At 30.0% G+C, this 24,098-nt stretch overlaps 1 protein-coding gene across 2 annotated transcripts in view; it reads left to right on the top strand.

The window, feature by feature from the left end:
• The window catches only part of LOC148303804 (uncharacterized), a 118,824-nt gene that overhangs the window by 31,848 nt on the left and 62,878 nt on the right, over positions 1-24,098 (top strand). For both annotated transcript variants that reach the window (XM_088269346.1, XM_088269345.1), the window contains exons 2-3: positions 5,632-5,715; positions 13,591-13,615. In XM_088269346.1, coding sequence (XP_088125472.1) covers positions 5,641-5,715; positions 13,591-13,615 — 100 coding nt within the window. In that variant the 5' untranslated portion in view covers positions 5,632-5,640. The remainder of the gene's footprint in view (positions 1-5,631; positions 5,716-13,590; positions 13,616-24,098) is intronic.

Below are 24,098 nucleotides of genomic sequence, written 5' to 3'. Positions count from 1 at the left end.
TAAATACAGAAATTACCCGTTTAAGCATTGTATTTGTTTTATCAAAACTTCCCATGAATTACCAAATTATCCAAGAGATCCGTTCAAGCAGCCAACCTACTAAATCTCGCATTGTCGCAATGACATTGAATGGTTTTCGACTAGTAAGCACAATTATTATATAACCAAGCTTATTTTAGAATAATTACGTAATCAACGTGATAATTATCAAACAGAAATATTTGGTTCTGATGCAAGCTTAAGAGTTTATTATTTACAATTAATATTAGTCATGATGATGTATTTCGAAAGAAAAAATCTTAAAGCGTATGTACCTACGTATATGTGTATGCCCTCAACACGGGAAAACTGAGTTTGGGCATATTATTTATACATTTGGGGTTTAATTTGTAGAACTCCATTTAAATACTTACATATCGCTCACTCCTTTCAACAACGTCATATAAAAAAACTTGATTTCTTTTTAAAGTTTAAAAATGTAATAAAATGTAATAAAAATAAATATCAAGCCACTTGTTGAACTTTTTGTGAAGTGTGCAACAGATCTTTTAAGGTAAAACCTGAATGTTTTTTTTTGATTTGAAAATTATTTAGTATATTTTAAAAAATAATTAAACAATATCTTTTCTTCAAAACGCAAAAACAACACTTTCTGCCATGTAGCGGGTAAATATTAAGTTAAAAATATTTCGCGTTTCCTGTTATATATTACATTTTCTGGGCATTCCGAAAACATGCACAACTGAAAATTAACATTTTTTTATATATGACATTGTTTAAAGGAGTGAGCGATATAAGACCTTTATAAATTTTCACGAAGCATTTCTGTTAAGTGTGTAGGGCCGCCGATATCCATAAATGGGTCACCAAAGAATTCTCTTTTCATAAAAAGATCTTTAAAATTCGGTCTTGGTTTCCGTCATGAATCTTCGTAACAGTTATAAGATTCACGGTTAAATTCCTCGACCGTGGTGCGGTGTCAATGACGTTTCGTACCGGAAAATTTACATTAACGCTTATCGGTTAAAACTGAGTTCATCTCTAATTAATTTTTAGTTTATATTAAGTAAACTAAATTTCAAGGTCAATTAATTTGTTTTTAAAAAATCTAATTTATCTAATCTAACTTATATTTCTTGGTATTGGAATAAGTTAAAAAGTGGCACACGCCGAAAAAGCATTTTTTTTTCATGAATAAAAATCTGTTTTGTTTTTTTTTAAATATATTAATACCTAAATTATTTTTTTCAAAATATTGATACAAATCGTTTGTAAAATTTCAAATACAATAAATATTTTATTTTAAGGTATTTACCAAATGGATTTATATTTTTTTCATATATTATACAAAATATGTAACTTTAAAGATAGAAATCACACCTTGTGATTTTATAATAAGGTTATTTTAATTGTTATAATATGTCAGATAAGGAAATATATAGTATATTCCAGTTTATTAAAATTTAATGAGTTTAATGTTTGTATATTTTTTAAATTAAAATTCATGAACATTTCAGTATTGTGGGTGTATGGGCTTATTTAAAATCTCTATTATTTTTATCAATTTATTTGCTACGTGTTGATTTTATCAGGTATAACTGATAACATTTCTTTTACGTTTTGTATAATGTTTTCCGATAGCTTTCAACGTTTTACAATGTTTTAAGCGATGTTAAATTTAGTTTTACACACAAAAATAATAGCTTGTTTAAAAGATAAATATATCCATTTTGTTGTACAAAAATGCCAAATATCTCAAACAAGGCCATGTATGAATATCATCACAAATATATACCGATTTCACATTAAGAACGAGCTATTTTTAAACCCATACTTCATGATCACGACTAATGTACATACATAATTGATTTTGTAAATGAAAGGTGAAGAAAATTAACAATGTGGTAGTGAACTCTATGTAAGCGTAAGGTCAAAACTCGATATCTAAAACATTGTACGTATTTGAGATCATGTACCAACACTACACCGATAAAAATTCTTAAAATTGCAACTATGTGAGAATAATAAAGGCGCAAATTAGTTTGAATAGTTTTTTTTTACCACCCGAATTCGGATTAATATAAATTGACAAGTTTCTCAGAGTCGATTGTCATTCATGAATGTTAAGGTGATGGTTTTGGGGGTTCAATTGACCATCGAATGTAAACGGAATTATCTTACTTTTATATATTTTTTTAAATGTTAGTAATATTAGTATATAACCACTCACCGAGATTTTTTGCCTACCGGTTTCGAGACGTACGTCAGGAGGTCAGGACAATCACCACAACAGCATGCAAACAATACTAAACATCACGACCAATAGCACTATTCACATACTTATAAAATGTTGATCACATGTAGTATTGTATGCGTGCTGTTGTAGTGATTGTCCTGACGAAGAGATAGGTACGTCTCGAAACCAGTACACAACAAAATTTCAGTGAGTAGTTATATAAAACTTACTAACTAACCATCACGCCACTTCAGGAGTAGGCAGAGAGAATAGAACGTCACACCACTCTGTCTTTGCAAACATTCTTCGCCTCTTCTACGTTCATGCATCTCCTCATACATACCCGTCGATTTTTATGACTCCTAACCTGACCACTTTCAAGTATTTGGCATACCTGATCGTGCCATGTTTTATATTTTATATTCTTATATTGATAACATTTTTGTAAAAAAAATATAAAAAGTAAAAATGACCAACCACAAAGTAAACGCTTTAAATATTAATAATATTAGAAATATCTTAGTGACTCTGTAAACGTCATAGTATCTTTGCGATTAAACTTTTTGCTCGGGTGTCTTGAAACCACGAAGGGGTCTCTTGGCGACTATGAATACGGGAAAGTATGCTCGGTAAGTGTGCCAGTAGTCAGCCGTAGTCGACAAGTATTGTGGGAATCGGCACGATTATACCGGCGAGAGCAACTCACTTATTGCCTATATAACAACTCGGTCGACAATGTACGTGGCAATTGTGAACCTCTCTGGGAATGAGACGATAATTGTGCAAGCGCCTGTGTGAAACACCCGAATTTCATTTAATTATTATATTTCCGAACATATTGGCAATGTCTTTGTTAGTTTTTTTTACAAATCTTTGATTAGTGCAATGGAGCAAGAGAGACGTGAGATGTATTATACCAAAACAATCAGACATGTATAAGCGAGAAATAACATACATATTATGTTTTAAGATTTCAGTTAATTAAATTAAATTAAATAATGTGAGAGGAAGACCGAGGAAAAGTTGACATATTCAGGCTGTCAAATAATTGAAATCGGTCGAGTCAGGAGTCGAAATAATCGGCGGGTGCGTATATGGAGGTGCATGAATGTGGAAAAGGCGAATAATGTTTTGTGAGGTTCTATTGTCTCTGCCGACCCCTGCGGATAAGAGGCGTGATGGTTAGTTAGGTTATAGTTTTACCCTATATCAACACTGTATCTATGGATAATATACCTATATCAACACTGCAATATTTTTATTGTCATCAATATAAGATATAATCAACCATAAACTGACCATTACAAAACATTTCAGTAAATATATTTTTTTTAATAAACCATTAGTTGCAAAGCGCTTAAGAAAATCTCGACAAATGAAAAATGTACTTGGAATTTTTAGATCCAGGTGTATCGTACTATGTAGATATGAGAAAACTTCGAGATGAGAATACGAGAATGTAGGCATTTACAGATCTTACTACCTGTCTTTGGCTGATTTAATAAATTGCTTTATAAACTGTGTAACATTTTCCATTCGACCGATGTATGAACTAACAAATCACTTAAATTTTGAATGCTGTGTAAATTAGTCCACTGCGAAAACATGCCATATATTTTCATCTACCAAATTACTTTAAATGTTGTGTATAATAAGCCTCGTGTAAAAACTGACCGTGTAGTTTTATATGCAGTACTTGAGCAAAGATTATATATTTTTTTAATTCAAATACCGATAATTTCACGTTCATTTTTTATACATCATCGTTCTATCCGACAGCGAGTTGTTGAACCATCATTTTCCATAATTCACAAATTAATAAATCATTATTAACGATGGACCACTCAATGCCAATTGTCTGACATAAAATTGTGCATGCCCACAAGAACGGTATTACGAAATCCTCACTTAAGAATAAAAGTTTCCGTGGGTTCTAACGTAGGTTAATATATTTTGAATATTAAAATTACGTTATTTTAATTATGTTATCTCGTCGTCGCCTTTGCAAAAGTAGATAGATATTTGGAAATAACAACCTCCAAAGACCATTTTTTATAAATTCAATTCATTATTACGTAAAATAATATGTTTTCATGGATGAAAAATATCCTTATGTTTGATATTTAGGGCAAACAACTTTAAAACGCGTGTAAAAGACGCATTTCGAAAAATACCAATGAAAATAAGTGATGTATTGAAGAAAACATAAATTATATAAGTGATATAAACGACAGCACATATTAAAATATAACTTCTATATATGTATTGCAAAAAAAAAAGTTTCATATAATTTATATTTGAGGCACTAATTTTGTGATTTGTATTTTATAATTAAAATTTATCTTTGTTTTAAAATCTCTATAATATTTTATTGTAACTTAATTTTGATGTCTACCGGTTTCGAAGCTAACCGCTTCTTTATGAAGACTGATTAATACTAATTATTAAGAAGTACTAAGTATTAATCAGTCTTGATAAAGAAGCAGTTAGCTTCGAAACCGGTATGCATTATAATTAAGTTATAATAAAATATTATAGTGATTTTAAAACAATGTTACATTTTAATTATATAAAAAAAAATATTTTAGGCTACAGAATACAAATTGATAAAATGATTTAACATAGAATTACTTTAAATTAATGCATTGCTACAAGTAAGTAATAAACTCCAAAGAAATTAACAAAACCATTATGATTTTCATGCAAACCTCAAAAAGACATTGTTCAATTATCAACTATTGTAATATATTGTAATATAAGCTAACGAAAGAAATACAAATGAAAAAAATAAAAATAAAAACTTTTTGAAATACTTGATCATCCCAAGTTTTCCTTTGTCTTACTTTATTTCTTTTTCTTGCCACATTCGCGTGATTATTTTTTTAATTATTCTTTCTTTACTCATTCGATTCAGATATGCATATTTCTTTAAAGAAATAAAATTATTTATTGATCCTCTCATCTTCATCAGTTCTTCTTCAGTCAAAAAACATTATGTACATACGTTTTATGTATGTATGAATTCTTGTATTTTGTTATTGATGGAATGTGATTAATTATGCAAAAAATATTTATGGTGTATTTATTATAAAAGTGTAATTTTCCGGGCTGATTCTCGATCAGATTAATCAATCAATTGATAGCTAAAGAGTCAACGTTGCCATGCCCCTTAAATTACAAATCTCAGTATTAGTCTGTCAGTAGGACGTTCTCCTCTTCACCGGCCGGAAACAAGTTTTGGTAAACGGGAGGAATGTGGTAACTCTGCCTACATAGCTTTGCGTAGTCACATTTGAATATATTAGCGATGTCTTTTTAAGGAATTTCCAATAACGATTTACCCAATGAATGTAATGTTTATGATTTCTTGGCTAATTTGTGAATTTTTGTTTCAGAATTCAGCGATGCTGATAAGGCGTAAGGCGGCCCTTGTGGTCGCCTTTCTCTTCTTAGGGATATTAGATTTTTCCAATTCAGAGGTATGTGCATTTATAATTACATATATTCATTAGATTAAAGTTTTTTTATTTTTAATTTTCACCTGTAGATGAAAACATCTCTAAGTTTTCGAAACTAGTCGTGTATAATGAAATAAAACTCAATGAGTGGTTTTTTACAAGTGTTTATTTTTTTTAAATAATCCTCTTATCATTCCACAAAGTTAATGATAAAATATAATATTATTATTATATAAAGTTTTTTTAGTGACATTTCTTTGTGTAGCAGTAATGAAACAACAACTTTATAATTTTTTCACATTCATTATTATTGATCACTGACCAAGTTTCATCGTTACATCATCAGAATTACAGATGGCACTGGTCAAATAAATTATAAGTGGGAAAAAAGTATGTTGTTTAATTACATGATTATTTTTATGCATAAATTTACACCTCTTAAAAAATACCACAATTTACTATTTTGCTGTTTATACAAAAATAAAATATTTTCAATAATATGTGGATTAATTACTTATTTTTAAGTTAATATTTTATTGCTACATAAATCAAAAATATTAAAATATCTTGTTTTTTAAATTAAAATAAAAGATTAATAAATGTAGTTCAATTTTATTTTTATTTCGTATTTATTATTAGTTACATTTTGTAACTCTCGCCAACTATATTTTTTACACTCCACCCTCTGATTCTGAATGGAAAAAATAGTTTATTGTTTTTTTGGGTTTGTTACAATAATAATATGAATTTTTCTTTTATTCATTATATATTCTCTTATCGAATAAATCTAATTTTCCGAAAAATGTTATAAGATTACCAAAACCATTCTGAAAAATAAAATATTTATTGTGTTATAATTGTGCTTGTTATGTTATGGGTTAGAGAGAAAAGCCTGTTAGAAAGTAATAAAAACAGTGGTATAAAAGTGTAGCATTCTACTCCAGAATCGCGATTAGATACAAATGATTAGTATCCGTCCATAGTTACATTGTAACATATTTTGCCACAGCACACGGGTATACCTTATCCCATCAAATGCTGCACCTAGTACCTATATTAAAATGTGAATAAATAAATTAATAAAAATATTAATTGAAATTTTTGAATGTTTCTACTCAATACAATGTGTCATTGTTTAACAATCGACGTAAAACAATTCTATTTCGTGATTCAATAAATCGGTAGTGATTTTATGCGCGCAAAAAGTCTCAATGCAAATTGATCGTAGAACGTACAAACGTGTTGTCGTGTAGGCTATAGAGACAAACACCTCGAGATTATTGAACATTTCATAAAGTGAGAGAATGTCTGCCTGAACTAACCTTGAATACAGACGTGACTCAAGGAAGCAGCTCAAATCGATTTCAAAATGTAAAAGACGGTTGAAAAAGAAACAATAGTTTTTCCGTAACATAAAATTTATCTTAATTTAACTAGTGTCGTGAATTGTAAATACATTAAGTTGGTCGTCTTCGCCTTAAGATACGTAAACTCTATTACTCATTGAATATTCGTTAGCTGACTCATTGAACGTTAAATGTCAAGGTAATTGGTCGGTCAAATCTTGCTCGCATTGGCCAATTCACTAACGGATATATTACAATAGAATAGCCTTATTTTAAGTTCAACAAAATACGCAATGCGCGCAAGACCCGACTCAAAATCTAACTGTCTAACTTTCAACTAGTTTAAAAATTAAATCGGCGATACAGTTTTTATTGTTATCAATTTGATTGAAAACGAAATGAACTCCGCGCTAAGAGATGCTCTCCGCCATCATTAATAAAGTGCTCCACATCGAGAACCTACATTATTTTCTGTTCGTGTGAGTTATCTCATTGGTTTTGAGTTCAGACCGATTGAAGATAAACGATTAAACCAGTGGTCGGTAAACTTATTAGCCAAAGAGCAAATATGGACATTACAACAATTAAAAATATTCATGAGGGTGAAATCTGCATTTCTATAATAGTACAGCTTAGTTTTAATATTAGACTTTTATTAAATTACGACTTTTGTCCGCCTTCATGGTGTAATGGTCAGCACGCTTAGCTATCATCCCGGGTTCGATTCAGAGGGGGGGTGAAATTAATAGAAGTGTTTTTTTCACTCTAATATTTATTCAATATTACCCTGGACTGGTACCCGAAGCGGAGGGCTGTTCACATTTCCTTCATGTGTTAACGATCAAGATAAGACTGCCTTTATATGATCCAGTGCCCTATGAACCATAGGGGTACGGATAAGGGTTTGAAGAATAATTAAATTACGATAATACTCAATAAAATTTAATTTCACACTTAATACGGATTTTATTAATTGATAAAACCATATTTCGAATAAGGTATCCATAAGAACACTACTTATTACGAATAATGTCCTCGCATATCATTTGAAAGTTTAATCAAGTTAGGTTTTGTATGTCATTATTTAAAGTGCGTTTCCAGGTTCTCGTCAATAAGACGATTTCTCAGTTTACTTTAGATAAGGTTCATGCTTCAAAAAAAATATCGATCTTCACTACCTGAGTAAAATCAAGAATTAAAATCATACACCTAAGTAACTTCACTGCTAACTTAGAATCAATGAAATGTATAAACTCATGCCTCTAGCTAGATAGCGAGTGTTTTTGCCTAGAATTTTCACTCATGAATTACATGAAATTATAGTAACTTTAAACATAAAGAGTAAATCCACTCACAAGTAGGCATAGTCTATGAAACTTATAAAGTTGAAGCCTGAGTAGGGACATGATAAACGGCGTTGCATTAGCCGTAGCTAGATTTCAGAGTCACTTGGACGTTAATTAAAAATAATATGTATAAATATATGTATATCGTTCTCATGAATATACGTAGTTAAAAAGTCTTCCCACCGATATTTGTGCTGGATCCGCACTTTCAAGGTCAAAAGCCGCATGCTGCTCTGGAGCCATACTTTGCCGAGCTATGGAATTTACCGACTAAACCAAACAGTGGCACATCTCGTATCAAGTAGAATCTAAGAGAGAATTCATTGCTCACATGACACAAGTTATTGGTTGGACAAACAGTCGTGCAGAGAAATAACTTTCTTTTGGCCGTATCTCTAGACTGCCCGTTTCTTTCCTATTTCTGGGCGTGTCAGATCTGCGGCCCGTGCATTGTTAGGTGGCCACTTTCGATGTTCGGATCTTTATGATATACAATGTAGATTTTTTGAAACGATTAATGATTTCCTTGTCAGTCTTTGCTAACAGCCTCGATTGTTTTCTTGCCGCCCCAGTCCAGTTCTTGCCGACCATGTTTGTATGGTATACGAGTACATAATACGGGTCAGAGGTTTTTGGTTGTAAGACACATGTATCACTTTCATTTTTTGTTTTACTTAGCCTTGTTTGAAATTCACAAAATTTTGTAACAATTATAATATTTATTAATTAATTTTGTAAATCGGAAGATATTAACCCTTGCTTGCTTTGACAAATTGTTAAGTAAATTTAATAAACTGAACAATGTTTTTAACACTCTTCTTATCATTCAGCTATGGACCTGATGAGGGAATGGTTATTCCAAAATCGGTAGTCGTGAAATAGAGCTTTTCAATGGTATGATAACACAAAGTGAACGATGAATAAATTAATGAATGAGGATAGTGTTATATTACCATACTCGTACAACAAAGTTAATGATGCTTTTAAAATATGAAACAAATTATTTTTGCTTGATACATGATGTATTTTTTTAAATATTTTGTTTTACTAGAGACGTCATAATATAAGAGTTTCTGCTCAATAAAAAGCTTCTTTTCATCTCACCAATAGATGTCTCTAGTGAAGTTCTGGTGATTCAAAAACAGGGGTTTTTAATTTTTTCATTCATTTAGAGCTTCCAAGAATTTGAGTAGTGTGGTTGTCAATAATGGGTAGAAGTGGCGAATGTTACACGTGTGTAAAGTGATCATTTAAACCAGCCTATGACGGTCGTCAGTCACGAAAATGCCCAGGCTTCCATATTCTTCTTCATCTCTAATGAGATGTTAAAAAATAATATGTAAAATAACTCTTATAATCGGAGATAATCCAGATTTGTGAACAAGTATTTGGACACACTCAAAATGTTGTATTTTTTAATAATTATTTAAATTTTTTCCAACTGACGAAAGCATCTTAATACATACAGATATTAGCATTTTTTTTTAAAATAAGTTTTCTACCAACCTTATCACATTTTTGGCTATGCCATATGGATAATGCTTCATCATCTAACAATATTTTCAATTCGAGATAACTTTAACGAGATAAATTTACTATAAATTCATTTATTAATTTCCTTTTTAAATGTGGGATATCTAATTTCTTTTTACTGCGAAACTTTATGAGATATTTTGATTAAATAACCAAAAAGGCTAAAGCCAATCACTGTAGTATTCATTCCATTCATATGTCATAATTTTTAATAAAGAACCTAGCGAAGATCAAAGGTCAATATTTACCACATGTACAGTAATCGTATTTAATATATCATACTTTATTACACAACTGAAGCATTAATGCACACTAACAATGCAGTAAACTCACTTATATATTTTACTTACGAATATGTATAAGATTGTAATGCAAATATCGCTCACTCCTTTCAAGAACGTCATAAATCGAAATTCGTCAATTTTCAGTTGGGCATGTTTTCGGAATGCCCAGAACATTTACTATATCCCAGCAGAAGCGGCATATTTTTAACTTAATATTTACCCGCCACAGGGCAGAAAGTGTTGTTTTTGCATTTTGAAGAAAAGGTATTGTTTAATTATTTTTTAAAATAAACTAAATATTTTTCTAATGGAGAAAAAACCTTCAGGTTTTACTTAAAAAGATATGTTGCACTGTAAAAAGTTCAGTAAGTGGCTTGATATTTATTTTTAATACATTGTATTATATTTTTAAACTTTAAAAACTTTCTCCTGAAAAATCGAGTTTTTTTATTTATGACGTTCTTGAAAGGAGTGAGCGATATATCGACGTGCCCCACGTAAAGTGCTCTAACTACATATTTGTCAATTTTGAGGTATTTGGTGTACGTTATCAACTGAACGTTACAGTAACACTTTCAACTTTTTATTGGTACTTTTTTGATATGCACACACGCACGTACATATATTCATAACGCACCCATAATAATATAAACATTTAATTTTGTAAAATTAAAAAAAAAAATCAAATAAATATGAGCCATACAATCAGCATTAAAAATATCGTATTGGACTTTGTAGTAAACTATTATAAATGTGCTTTAAGATTACTACAGCAAATGCATAAAAACTTCACGTTACTTATTACTATAAGCTGAGTTCAAGTCAGAAAATTATTTATGTTTGTAACGCCTCTATTACACGATGAAAAATTATTTATAAACGAGCTGTAAAAATCCCAATATATTATTAAAATAATATATTATGATATATCGCAACATCCCAATATTTTAGTCGGTACATATATTTTAAAATAGCTGAAGTAGACTTTCTTTCAAGCTACTTTTTGATTCGAAACTTTTATATATATGTGAGTTGATTAGTTCTATTTAATACATTTACAATGCACATTTCAATGGTCAGCATGCTCGGCTACCGTTCTGGAGGTCCCGGGTTCGATTCCCAGGGGGATTTAATAAATATAAGTGATTTTTTCACTCTAATATTTATTCAATATTACACTGGACTGGTACCTGAAGTGGAGGGCTGATCACCTTTCCTTCATGTGTAAACGATCGAGATAACACTGCGTTTATATGAAGCAGTGCCCTATGCACCATTGGGGTGCGGTAAGGGTTTTATTTATTTTATTATTTAATACATTTATAATAATTTATCATCAATTTAAATACAATTTGTTTCTTAGCAATTAAATGTATTTTTCTATATCATTTGTATGTAAACAATTTTCTATATAATACATAAATCATTATGTAATAAAATTGACAAAAACAAAAAACTGCCTCCATTCGTTAATATATTTTATATTATTACACATATTCCGTGGATAATTTGATTTATCTCAAAAGTTTTATTTAAACCATGAAACAAATTAATTGTAAACTTTATAAAATTAAACAACTTTGTTTTAACCACTTTTTTATTATTAGTACACTTTAACCTACCGGTTTCGACTTGAACCTTGTCATCATCAGGGTACATTAAATTCTAAAACATTAAAATACTCATAATTAATTGCATTCCCTTACCAAAAACTTCCACACACTCCGTAAAAAATCCTAAATGTTATTTTAAAAATAAAAATAACATTTAGGATTTTTTACGGAGTGTGTGGAAGTTTTTGGTAAGGGAGTGCAATTATTATGAGTATTTTAATGCTTTTAATGTTTTAGAATTTAATAAACCCTGACGATGACAAGGTTTTTGTCGAAACCGGTAGGTTAAAGTGTACTAATAATAAAAAAGTGGTTTAAACAAAGTTGTTTAATTTTATAAAGTTTGTAAAATGTGCCACAAACCTGCGAAAAACATTCAAGAAATCATATTGATTATATTTGAAACATGCTTTAATTACTTTATTACGTCTAAAATGCGTATAATAAGCATATGTGTACTGTTTTAATTACAACTTTATACTTAAGTACTGTAGCAAGAGTGTAAAATACATAATTTGATGAAATTATTTCATTGTGCATAGAGGGCCTAACAAAATTTACCGTTGCGTAAGTGGTTTCTCATTCACACTCAAAGATCTGCTGTATTGGGTATATAAAATATATATTACCCACTTACTTATACTGTCTGAATGTTGAGAAGGCCAGATGAATCTCGCCAACTGACTAACAAGAAATATTATTAGCATTCGTGACTGCATGGACCGAATTAAACAATCGAAAGTTATCAGCGCTTTTGTTAAGCTGAGGTCATATTGCGATAGGGAGTATTTATCAACACAATTCAGTATTTCACTGAGTTTTATCAGAAGCCAGTGCTTAATTGTGACTACGCAGCAAAAAATAATTACACGGTTACTTTAAGTAAAGATTTTCAATCAGTTAATTATTTTTATTTGCGTAATCAATATTTTAAGCGTAACCATTGTGATATTTTTAATTGTAAAAGGTTTCGTCGTTTTAAAGTGTATATTTTATTACCCATATTCAGTGTTCGTGTCAAAATTAGGTCTTGAAATGAAATTATTGCAGACAAAATAAATTACGGCGACTCTCATCCTCTGCATACTACCCTAGCTAAGTCAAATCATTATTTTCCCAGTGCATTATCCTCACTGTATCCCATAATCTAAGATCAATCTAATTTAAATATAACCCGTTACGTTAAATATCGACAACTTAAACGAAATTTTCAAGGACAATTATTAGAAATTTTAAAAGTAAACTTAATACTATCTGCATTTTCTCTGTGCTTTCTTTTGTTTAAAAAAAACGTAAATTTAGAATTTTTTGATATTGCAAAAATTAACTTTGAAAAAAAATATTTCTGATGAAAGAATATCGTTTTACTTTCTGAAATTGTAAAACAAACCCAACATTTATATTGAATAATTAGAAAATTAATGACAAAAAGACATATCAGGACAGATTGAATGTTTTTGTTATTATTTTGCACATAAAAATAATATTTGTTATTAAAAAAAATAGTTTATTGAGTTTCATAAATGATTTTGGGTTTAATGTTATTACACTTCCATTATAATATTATTATTATTTTATTACTAAATAAACATTGGCAGCACGGCTTTTTACTTTTTTTGGTTACACCAATACGTTAAATAAATAACAAATTGCTTATAAACTTCCATCTTTACCCAACCAGATGAAGTTTATTTCATTATTATACTAAAAATAAGTAAAACAACTTTTTACCTTTATTTGCGATAAAAGTTTAATGTTTTTTTTCTGTTTGCAGGATAATCTCTTCTCGTGTCCAAATGGTAAGTTTTTACATAAATTATTTTTTTATATAATTATTTAACGGATAAACTCAATAACTAGTAAAATAAGCAATGTTTCCACATATGGAGGGCGTCCATACAATGTTAAGATATATATTAAAGCCTTCAGTAAGTGACAATATCATTATATTAAATAAATTGTTCAAATGTCGATGTAAATTTCTAAATTACTCTGTGAGGCATGAAAGCCTTCCATGACTCACTCATTGTATAAGGAAAGCACCTTTTTAATTTACGAGCGTAAGTAACGTTACTTACGCTATATAAGTACTTGTTTAATGTACTACCTATAACGCACTTGGCCTCCGTTCAAACAACACGCCTTCATTTGATAAATTATGGGTTCTACTATAGGAAGCCATGGATATATGACACACAATTCTTATATCATACTTGCCTTAGTTGGGACAACAATTATGTTAAGTCTGTTTTGCACTGATATCGATGAACTCAATCACTGGCGGCAATGTCCGTACTCAATATTAATAAAAATATTCACCGTTATTCTCCGTAACTCGCGTATATACATGCTTATTACCATTGCTAACTTGTTTTCAACATACATCATGCTTTACTACTTCAAGGAAGGGTGTCTGCCTCGTAAAGTGTTTGATAATTTGCGATTTTATCAGTCAGGCGCCCTGTTTAATCTTCACTTAAACATCTACTTCTGAATGATAACTGTATCGTAAACAGGATCAATTTGTAATCAAACACTTCATAGTAATAAAGAGAAATTCTTTCAATATTTCTGCGATAAACAGATCAGGAAGAAATATATAATTTTTAACACTCTCTATACTATTCATCGTTCACTTTATGTAATACCACTTTAAAAAACACAAATTTATGAATTAGTGTTTATTAAAGTAGTATTACACAAAATAAACGATGAACGATAAAGAGTGTTATATTACCATACCACAATGTTAACAATGCTTTTAATATATAAAAAATATATAATTTTAAGTTTAAGTTTTACTTAGTAAGTTCCACTATTTCTTAAAATCCATTGTGATACATGTTTAAAAATGATGTGAAATACATCAAAACACGTATCACAATAGATTTGATGAAATAGTGATATTACCACAAAGTGACTGACGAATCAATTACTGAAACAAATATATCATTATGGCATCTCAACGTAGATGGAGAAGAATATGGAAGTCTGTGTATATAAAGGGCTTACGACGTGTCATAGGCTTGTCTAATTTATCGCTTTACATATGTGCAAAGCGCAAGTGTGTAATGATAGGTCATAAGCTCTATAAATCCCCAGTCTTGCATATTCTTCTTCATCTATGTTGACATCTCAAAATGTGTTTATTTTATACTTAAACGTTTATCACTGTACATTTCTAAATACCTTCATCTTTATGCACATATATTTTTAATCTAATATCAGCTCGGTGGTATATTATATAATTGTAAGAAAATAACTCTGTCTTGCTTTACGCAATTCATGTTACTGTTCGTTGCACGCAAATCTGAATTCCACGTGTTTTTTTATAAGATAATTCACATCATCTTCTTTTTCTATTTCACAGCATTTAATGAGTAAAAGATTGCAGAATAATGATTAATTATGTAAAACAAATTGATTGTCATACATTATAGATGTATCAACCGAGACAAAGCCTCTTGCGTTTTTTTATCAACAATATTAAAGTTTACATTTAAATAACCTTAATAACTATAATAATAGTTTACATTTAAATAACCTTTTAAACATCTATAATGCATTAATTTCCTAATTGTATCAGTTGAGACACTTCTAGAAAATTTGGTTGTAGATTTACAAACTTGTATTTATTTTGATTGGCAGTGACAGGGGTATTGGAAGCTTTTAAATGTAAAATCACAGTAAAATCGGGATACAGTTATATTTTGTTTCACATTTTCAATAAACTTGCCAACTTAGTTTATAGATAATTGTTTTGCAAGAGTAGATCTGTCAGGAAGCCTAGATGCTTCTGTATCAGATCTGGGAATGCGGGACAGTTTTCAATGTATCAGTTCAGACACCCATAGTAAATATTAAACATATTGTCTGTAGATTCAAAAATCTAGTTTTTAATTAAAGTTAATACAATTATTTGTTGAAATCTATTGTGACACGTGTTTGAAAATTGTGCGAAATGCATCGAAAATCGTTTCACAATATATTTTAAGAAATAGTGGTATATACCAAGTAAAACTTAAATTTAAATGAATAGATATTACCACAAAGATGAATAATCCAGGTAATTTCATTTAATACTGTATTTATTATAACAAAATATGTTAATTGATTATAATATTGTATTTTTTATAATAAAAAATGTTAATTGATTATTATAACAATCATATACCCGTATAGAATAACGTGATACAGTAGGTAGTCATATATTCATACAAAATAATAAAAGCTCTGCTGAAAATTTAAACTAAAATCTTTTGCCGTATGTGGAATTCCAATTTGTCGACTATAGCACTTTAGACTACTGTAGTATACAAGATTCTGATGTGAATAACTTAATAATTATACCTTTATGTTTGTAGTCAATATGTAAGTGGTTATAAGAGAACCTTACTTTTTTACGGTAAAATAAAACCTTAATTTGATTTTTATATATCTGCCCGTGGTATGCTATTTCCCGGTGATTATACTAATATAGTACGCTCTAATAACTGGCTAGATCCATCAGTCAATTCGTAACTAAAAATTATCGTCATAATAAAAACTTACCGCTACTGGTTTCAGTATTATTCCTTAACGTGATTAGTAAAAAAACATACAGAGAAAGTGGAAAACCATACTGTTTTAGATTAAACTATTGTACATAAATGGTGTACACGTATATAATGACAACAAATGACAATACACAATTTTTCTTTACCCTAATGATTTCAGGTCCCAATATCTATTTCGTTGTCATTTATATTTTTCACCAAACTTATATGATAATTAAAATATCTGAAGAAAACCGAGAATACTTGGCGTGATCTAGTATTTCAAATACTTGAAAGTGGTCAGGTCAAGAATAATCGTCGGGTGAGCATGAGGAGATACATGAATGTAGAAGAGGTAAAGATTTTATGCAAAGGCAGAGTGGTTTAGCGTTCTATCGTCTCTTCATATTATTATGATTATTATTTTTTTATTCTTTAAAAAAAAATAATAACTCCTGTAATTGGAGATAATCCAGATTTTGTGATCAAGTATATTGGACACACTCAAAATGTTGTAAATAAATTATCTGGTCAAATTATAAGCTTAAATAATACAAATGAAAATAATATTTTCTGGCCTTTCTCATGTGTGTGATTATAATCCAGGATTCGGACCTCACATACGAATTAAAGAGTTTCTGCTCAATAAAAAGCTTCTTTTCATCTCACCAATAGATGTCTCTAGTGAAGTTCTAGTGATTAAAGAACAATGTTTCAAAATTCGTTCACATATATATATATATATATGGAACTTCCAAGAATTTGAGTAGTGTGGTTGTCAATAATAGGTAGAATTGGTGAATGTTACACGTGTGTAAAGTGATCACTTAAACCTGCCTATGACGCTCGTCAGCCCCGTAAATGCCCAGACTTCCATATTTTTCTTCATCTTTAATGAGATGTCAAAAAATAATATGTTAACTAGTTTGTTATATTATAATCAAATAAGGATTTAACGGTCTGAAATTTTCTAGTATCAATGTCTGGGGTACTCGGGGTCTGTGTGTAGGACTATATGGTAAACGAATTGCCTAGGAGAGATTGTCTACAATGAATTGAAAATATATTTGCTATTTTATGAATTATTAAATATTTACTTATTACATCTTTCTTACCTAAATACGAGTACAACATTTTGAGTGTGTCCAATAATCAAATACTTGTTCACAAATCTTATTATTATTATCTCCAATTTGGGGTTATTTTTTATGTTATTATAATGTATTTATTTAGCCCAGACTTCCATATCCTTCTTCATCTATGTTGAGATGTCAAAAAATAGTATAAATACGAGTATATATTGACCCGTATCTATGACAAATCAGAGATAAGAAAATCGTTAAGCGAATAAGGAAATTAATAATGTAGGGTGCCCTTGTTAATTGCTAACAAGCTTAGATTTAACTAAGTTGATAATCTCATACAGATTACCAGTTTCATTCCACTATTGAACAGTTATTTCTAATTATGTCAATCTAATTACTACAGTCAACATTTAAAATACCGATTCATGCGCCGTGGGGTAGTTGGGTAGACTTCCGACTGCGAAATTGGCGTTGAGAGCTCGATTCCCACTAATTGCAAAATTAATTTAAGAAAGATTTATTTTTAATTGATTTAGGTATTTGTGAAGTATTTTTCATTTCAACTTCCTTATCCTTACTATCCTACTCCCAGTAACATTTAATATGAAACGTTGATCATATTTTAAAATGTTGTACTGATATTACTTGGTGGAAAAGCATTTTAAAACAACAACTATTTAATTTATTCCACTTTTATTTAATTTGACCAAAGATTGGATTTCGTCTTTACCGATATCACCAGTATGATGATGTCGGCACTGACAAAGCCCTGTCAATAGTCAAATAAAATATAAGTGGATTTTTTTACTACAATATAGTTAATTTTTTTTTAAACAATTAAATAAAATTTCTATACATTTCTACTTAACACAATATTATAATTTTAGTAGCGCTGAGCCTCTCCAAAAAACAGACTGAGTTCTTTGCTTGGAGAAGGACATTTTTTAATAGTGACATGTTTGTTTACTCTATTGTAAAAATTGTAGGTTAACAAAAATACTGTTTTATTTGTTTATTTACGAAGCAGAGTTTTTCAGTAGCTATAATAATACTCGTACGTCTCCCAAGTATATGTGACCGCAATTTTTTATCGTCGGACTTTCGCTAAAAACGTTTTTACGACACCTAATTTGACCAAAATTATATCAAAATGCATGATATTATAAGTTAATTCAACGTAAAAAAATGTAGGTGAAACATGTCATCAACTTCAGACGTTGTGTTCCCAATACGATTCGTCATATAAAGCCGCCCTTTTTTAACTTCACGTACATGTTTATGTACTCTAGGTGGCACTGTAAATATAATATTTGTGGTTGATCAATTTGGAGCAAAAACATTATACAAACATGTCCAAATTAAAAATAAATGAAAACTTTTTCACGCGAACGAATCATAAAATATTGGAGCCGTAAATATAGGTAAGTGGGCTTGGATAAAAATATACAAGGATAGGTAAATGCATTGCCCTTGAAATAATCGAATAGTTGTTTCCTATCAATTATTAATAAACATAGCTTAGTCGTAATCACGAATAACGATTTGATTCATATTTTAACGATAGAATTTTTGGGACAATGATTAAAGAAAACACTTGTTTTTTACCACTTGAGTTTTATTAAAGACTACATGTTTCAGAAGTTAAACTTCCATCATTCAGGTCTGTATAATAACAGTCAGTTATTATACAGACCTGAATGATGGAAGTTTAACTTCTGAAACATGTAGTCTTTAATACATGGTAGAAAACAAGTGTTTTCTTTAATCATTGTAACATGTCTTACCACAAAGTTAATGCCGAAACAATAAATAAAATAGAATTTTTGGGCATCAAAAAAGTTCAATTGTAAGGTTATATTTAATGCAGTTAATTGCTTTATAACTAACTAACTAACCATCATGCCGCTTCCTAGCAGGGGTAGGCAGAGAGTATAGAACGCCAAACCAATTTGTATTTACAAAAAATCTTTGTCTCTTCCAAATTAATGCATCTTCTCATACATACCCGCCTATTATTTTAACTCGTGCCCTAACCACTTTCAAGTATTTTGCCAAGTTTTCCTCGGTCTACCTCTGCACCTATTTCCAAGTACACTCGCCCCATAAATTGTTTTACTGTCATTTTTTCGCTTATTCGTTCCACATGCAACGATTTGTAACACACCTTTATTTATTTTATTAATAATGCTTATCTCAGCATCACACTCTTTCATTATATCACCATTCAAACATCTATCATACATCTCGTTGCCGCACATTCTGAGAAATCGCACTTAGTCTGCAGTTAATGGCGATTTACCCACTGTTTATATACAATATTATTTTATATTTTATACAATGTTCTTTTTTAACATATGTAAGTATAAAAAATAAACATTTTTATTTAAAACTATTAAGGGTATATTCTCTAATGTGCAAATTCAGTACGAGACCGGCTGCGCGCGACGTGACACTTTTAATTTTTTTTTCCTTATCTTTCAATAATTCTTTTATTTATAAAACCATATATTTTATTCGAAGAAATACATATTTTTTCATAACAAAAAATGTGTTTTGTTAAATGTTACCTGGGTTTCAAGAAAATAAAGTAAGGGCTATGGATTATCCCGCCTTAAGGGCCAATATTCAATATTCCGTGCGTTTTATTTGATGTCCCGCCTCAAGGGCCAATATTCAATATTCCGTGCGTTTTATTTGATGTCTCGCCTTAAGAGCCAATATTCAATATTCCGTGCGTTTTATTTGATGTCTCGCCTTAAGAGCCAATATTCAATATTCCGTGCGTTTTATTTGATGTCCCGCCTCAAGGGCCAGTATTCAATATTCCGCGCGTTTTATTTGATGTCCCGCCTCAAGGGCCAATATTCAATATTCCGTGCGTTTTATTTGGTGTGTCGCCTTAAGGGCCGATATTCAATATTCCGTGCGTTTTATTTGATGTGCCTCCTTAAGGGCCGATATTCAATATTCCCTGCATTTTATTTGATGTGCCTCCTTAAGGGCCAATATTCAATATTCCCTGCGTTTTATTTGATGTCACCATCGCTGCAGGAGCGTAGATCGCATCTATAAGTGTGTGGTGAACAGGTTTGCAGCGTTGCCCACGTAGAGCAACCAGAAGCGGAGCGCTGCCATAACTTAATTTTGCATAATACCGTTAATAAAGAACCGTTTGAGACCGCCTCGCTCGTAAAGGCTTCCACTGCCCACTATGACTTCTAAACATCGTAGTCATTATTGTAATCGATGATTTTAGGTCTTCCACACATGAAATACTATTATTTTTTTAAATAAATAAAATAAAACGTTGGTATAATCTCATAATTTATGGGTATGTATGAAGAGATGCATGAACGTGGAAGGGGCGAAGAATGTTTGCAAAGACAGAGTGGTGTGGCGTTAGTTAGAATCTTGACTTAATATCAGTTTTCGAATATCTAATAACTTCAAATATTATGACAGGCGCTTTGGCGTAGTTAAGTAGACGTTCGACTACGAAACTGGCATCGCGGGTTCGATTCCCAGCAATTTATTTATTTATTTCATAGATACAAACATTTTTAACTATATGTATTACGGCTCTTTAGGCATGTTCTGTGTTGAGCCAAAATACTTACATGTTAAATACAATTTTTTTTATTATTACATACAATAGACAGGTACAATAACAATTTATATCATAAAGTTTTTACAATAAAATATTAACACCTGGACTTTAATTAATTTACTTTCTACCTTGACCCTTCCAACGAGTATATTTTATATACATATACATAAATATATATATATATATATATATATATATATATATATATATATATATATATATATATATATATATATATATATATACATATATATATATATATATATATATATATATATATATATATATATACATATATATATATATATATATATATATATATATATATATATATATATATATATATATATATATATATATATATATATACATATATACATATTTATACCGAGATCCTTTGAACCAGAACCTCAAACCGTCGAAGAAAATAAACTGTAATATACTTTTAGTTCAAAATCTTCACAGAACCATTATTTATGAACAAACATCAGAATTTTGCACTAATACACAGCCGTCTCGCATTTTTTTCGTTCTCTTTATATTTTGTTCTGTATGTGTGTATGAATGATTAGAATAATTTACAACGCATCTACGTTTACTGATGGCTACATTTTTACATAAAAAATCTTTTGAAGCCGAATTATTATTCGTCTCAATTGCTTAATTGGAGTTTTTTCTCTCCCTGTGGGAAAAACGGGCGGAAACTCGTCGAGATTTAAAAATATTACGGACATTAATATTAACGCAATCTTAAACTTTATCTAATGGAAGATAGTAAACAAAATCCAGAAAAAAGATTAATTGCTCTTTGCTTGTGTACGCGAACGCAAATTGTTATTTTATCGTTTGTGTACTTCGAACGTACGTTATATTTCGCCTTTTTTTAATAATTACTTTTTATCTAATAGTCGTGTAATGTTTCGTTAACACGAGATCTCTTAAATAACAATTTCGTCGAGAATGTTGAAAAGTACAAAATAGTTGATAAAAGGTGGCATCGAAAAAATGCCTGCAGAAAACTACTGCTTTGATTGTTATTTAATTGATATTTAGATAATTTAAAAAAAATGTGGGTACTAAAAATAAAAATCGCTTCTAATCGAAACTTCATTATAAATTGTGTATCTTATTTTTTGATCAAAAATTATTTCCGTTAAACAAAAAAGTCTATGTAAATAAAAATATTAATGTTAGTTTGCTCAAAATCTCATATCTCCTAGTTATTCATATTTTTTTGGCATAACGTAGCATTTGAGTACGAGTGTTTTTTAAATATACCAGTTACGGAAAATGCGTTTTATAACAGTTTTTTACCACAATGGCAGCGCTATCTGTTGATAGTAATAGCAAAACACGTAAAAATAAATATTAATTACGGCGGCCATCGTGCTTCTTGATAGATACTGAAACAGCATTTTCAATGTTTTCGATTGAATTGTTGTCTAACTGCTTCACGAGCACTGTGAAATGAAAAATATTAAAAATATGTATCTGCTTTCTATTTTCTTTATTTTCCATTCCGCTCTGTTATTTGATTTTAAACCTCAGAAATTTGTTAATCCTAAGATATTTTAGTTTAATTTTACAGTATAATCACAAAAATAATAAGAATGTAACTTAAAACTATTTTTTGTAAAGATTTAAAATCACAAATCAGGTCTTCTTTAGTGTCATTTTATTGGACAGTACTAATTTGTATTCAGTATTGCTATACGCTAACAAAAAACTTGAAATTCTCTCTGAAAAATTTGGTTTTTAAATGTGGAACCTTGGACAAAACTGATTCGCATTCAGTGTTGCCATAATCTCTCGAAAAAAACGTTAAAATGCTATCCGGAAAATATCGTTTTGAATTTCAGAACCTCGTCAAAAAGTACCTACCTTCTTTAAAATTTCATGTGATGCGGTCGCCAAAATAATCGTGTTATTCGTTAAGTACTTTATTTTCAAATTTGGAGCCTTGGTCGTGAATACGATGATTACGTCTTCAGTGTTGCCATACGTTGCCATTAGAGCGCCAATCCGTTAGGTAGTTACCCCAGTAAAGTGAGTTTGCCAGAACGTTTGCGTTTATTTTGCATATTCCTGTTATGTTCGCATTGCATGCAGTGATTAGCGGCGCAAAGCGGACAGACTGCAAATTGGCCTACGCGGGAAAACTTGATTCAAATTGTTTTTATTCTTATTTTAAAACAACACGAAACCAGATTGACTAACAGCAATTTTTATAAAATAAAATAAACAGTGCTGTTCGTAATTTGAGTGATTCTTTTGAGAGTTTTAAAGTTAAAGTTATTATAGATTTATTAAAAATATTTGAAAAGTTATACCAAGATGGGTGGGATCTAAGTTCTTTCTTATATTTTTAAAGAGAAAATACAGAAACATATTTTTTCCATCATGTTTGTATTTATGAAGGTACCTCATAGTAACGATTATTTTGAAAGAAAAAAAAATTGTCAGAGAGGATTGAAATAAAAACAATATACATATAACATGCACTACTAACAAAATATAATTCATACAAATTTTTGTGTCATTTTAATAAGAAATATTATTACCACATCGGAAACATTTTTTTTAAACTAGAAAAATTATCCGTTTTTAAGGGTGAGATCTCAAATGTACAAATTCAGATCGACTGCGCGAGAAGCCAGACGTGTTGTCGGAGCCCAATTTTAATATGATATTTATAGAATATTTACATTTTGTACAATATATATTTATTTTTGTCCTTCTTATCAAAACCATATAATTATTTTGAAGAAAAAATTGTTTTTTCAAAACATTAACAGTATTTTAAGCAAAAAATTCAATTAGGTAAAATATTACCGAGGTTCAAAAATATTAAGTTGCGGACTATTGATTACTGGGCCTATCACTTAAAATCGCTATACTAGTTGATACCTATGAATCCAAATTACTATCTGAAAACCTCGCGGTGGTACGACGCCAACGTCATAGGCAGTATATAAACGTAGGTGAAAATTGGCGCATAGCAAATTGAAGATAATTCCTAGAGGCGTGCAAAGCAGTTCACGGCCGTGGAAGAACG

Source organism: Brachycentrus maculatus, unplaced genomic scaffold (assembly GCF_059751285.1).
Source record: "Brachycentrus maculatus isolate JH-2025_06_01 unplaced genomic scaffold, ASM5975128v1 h1tg000345l, whole genome shotgun sequence".
In the NCBI taxonomy this organism is placed as follows: domain Eukaryota; kingdom Metazoa; phylum Arthropoda; class Insecta; order Trichoptera; family Brachycentridae; genus Brachycentrus; species Brachycentrus maculatus.
Note: the sequence above shows the minus strand (reverse complement) of the source record. Positions and strands in the feature narration are given on the sequence as shown.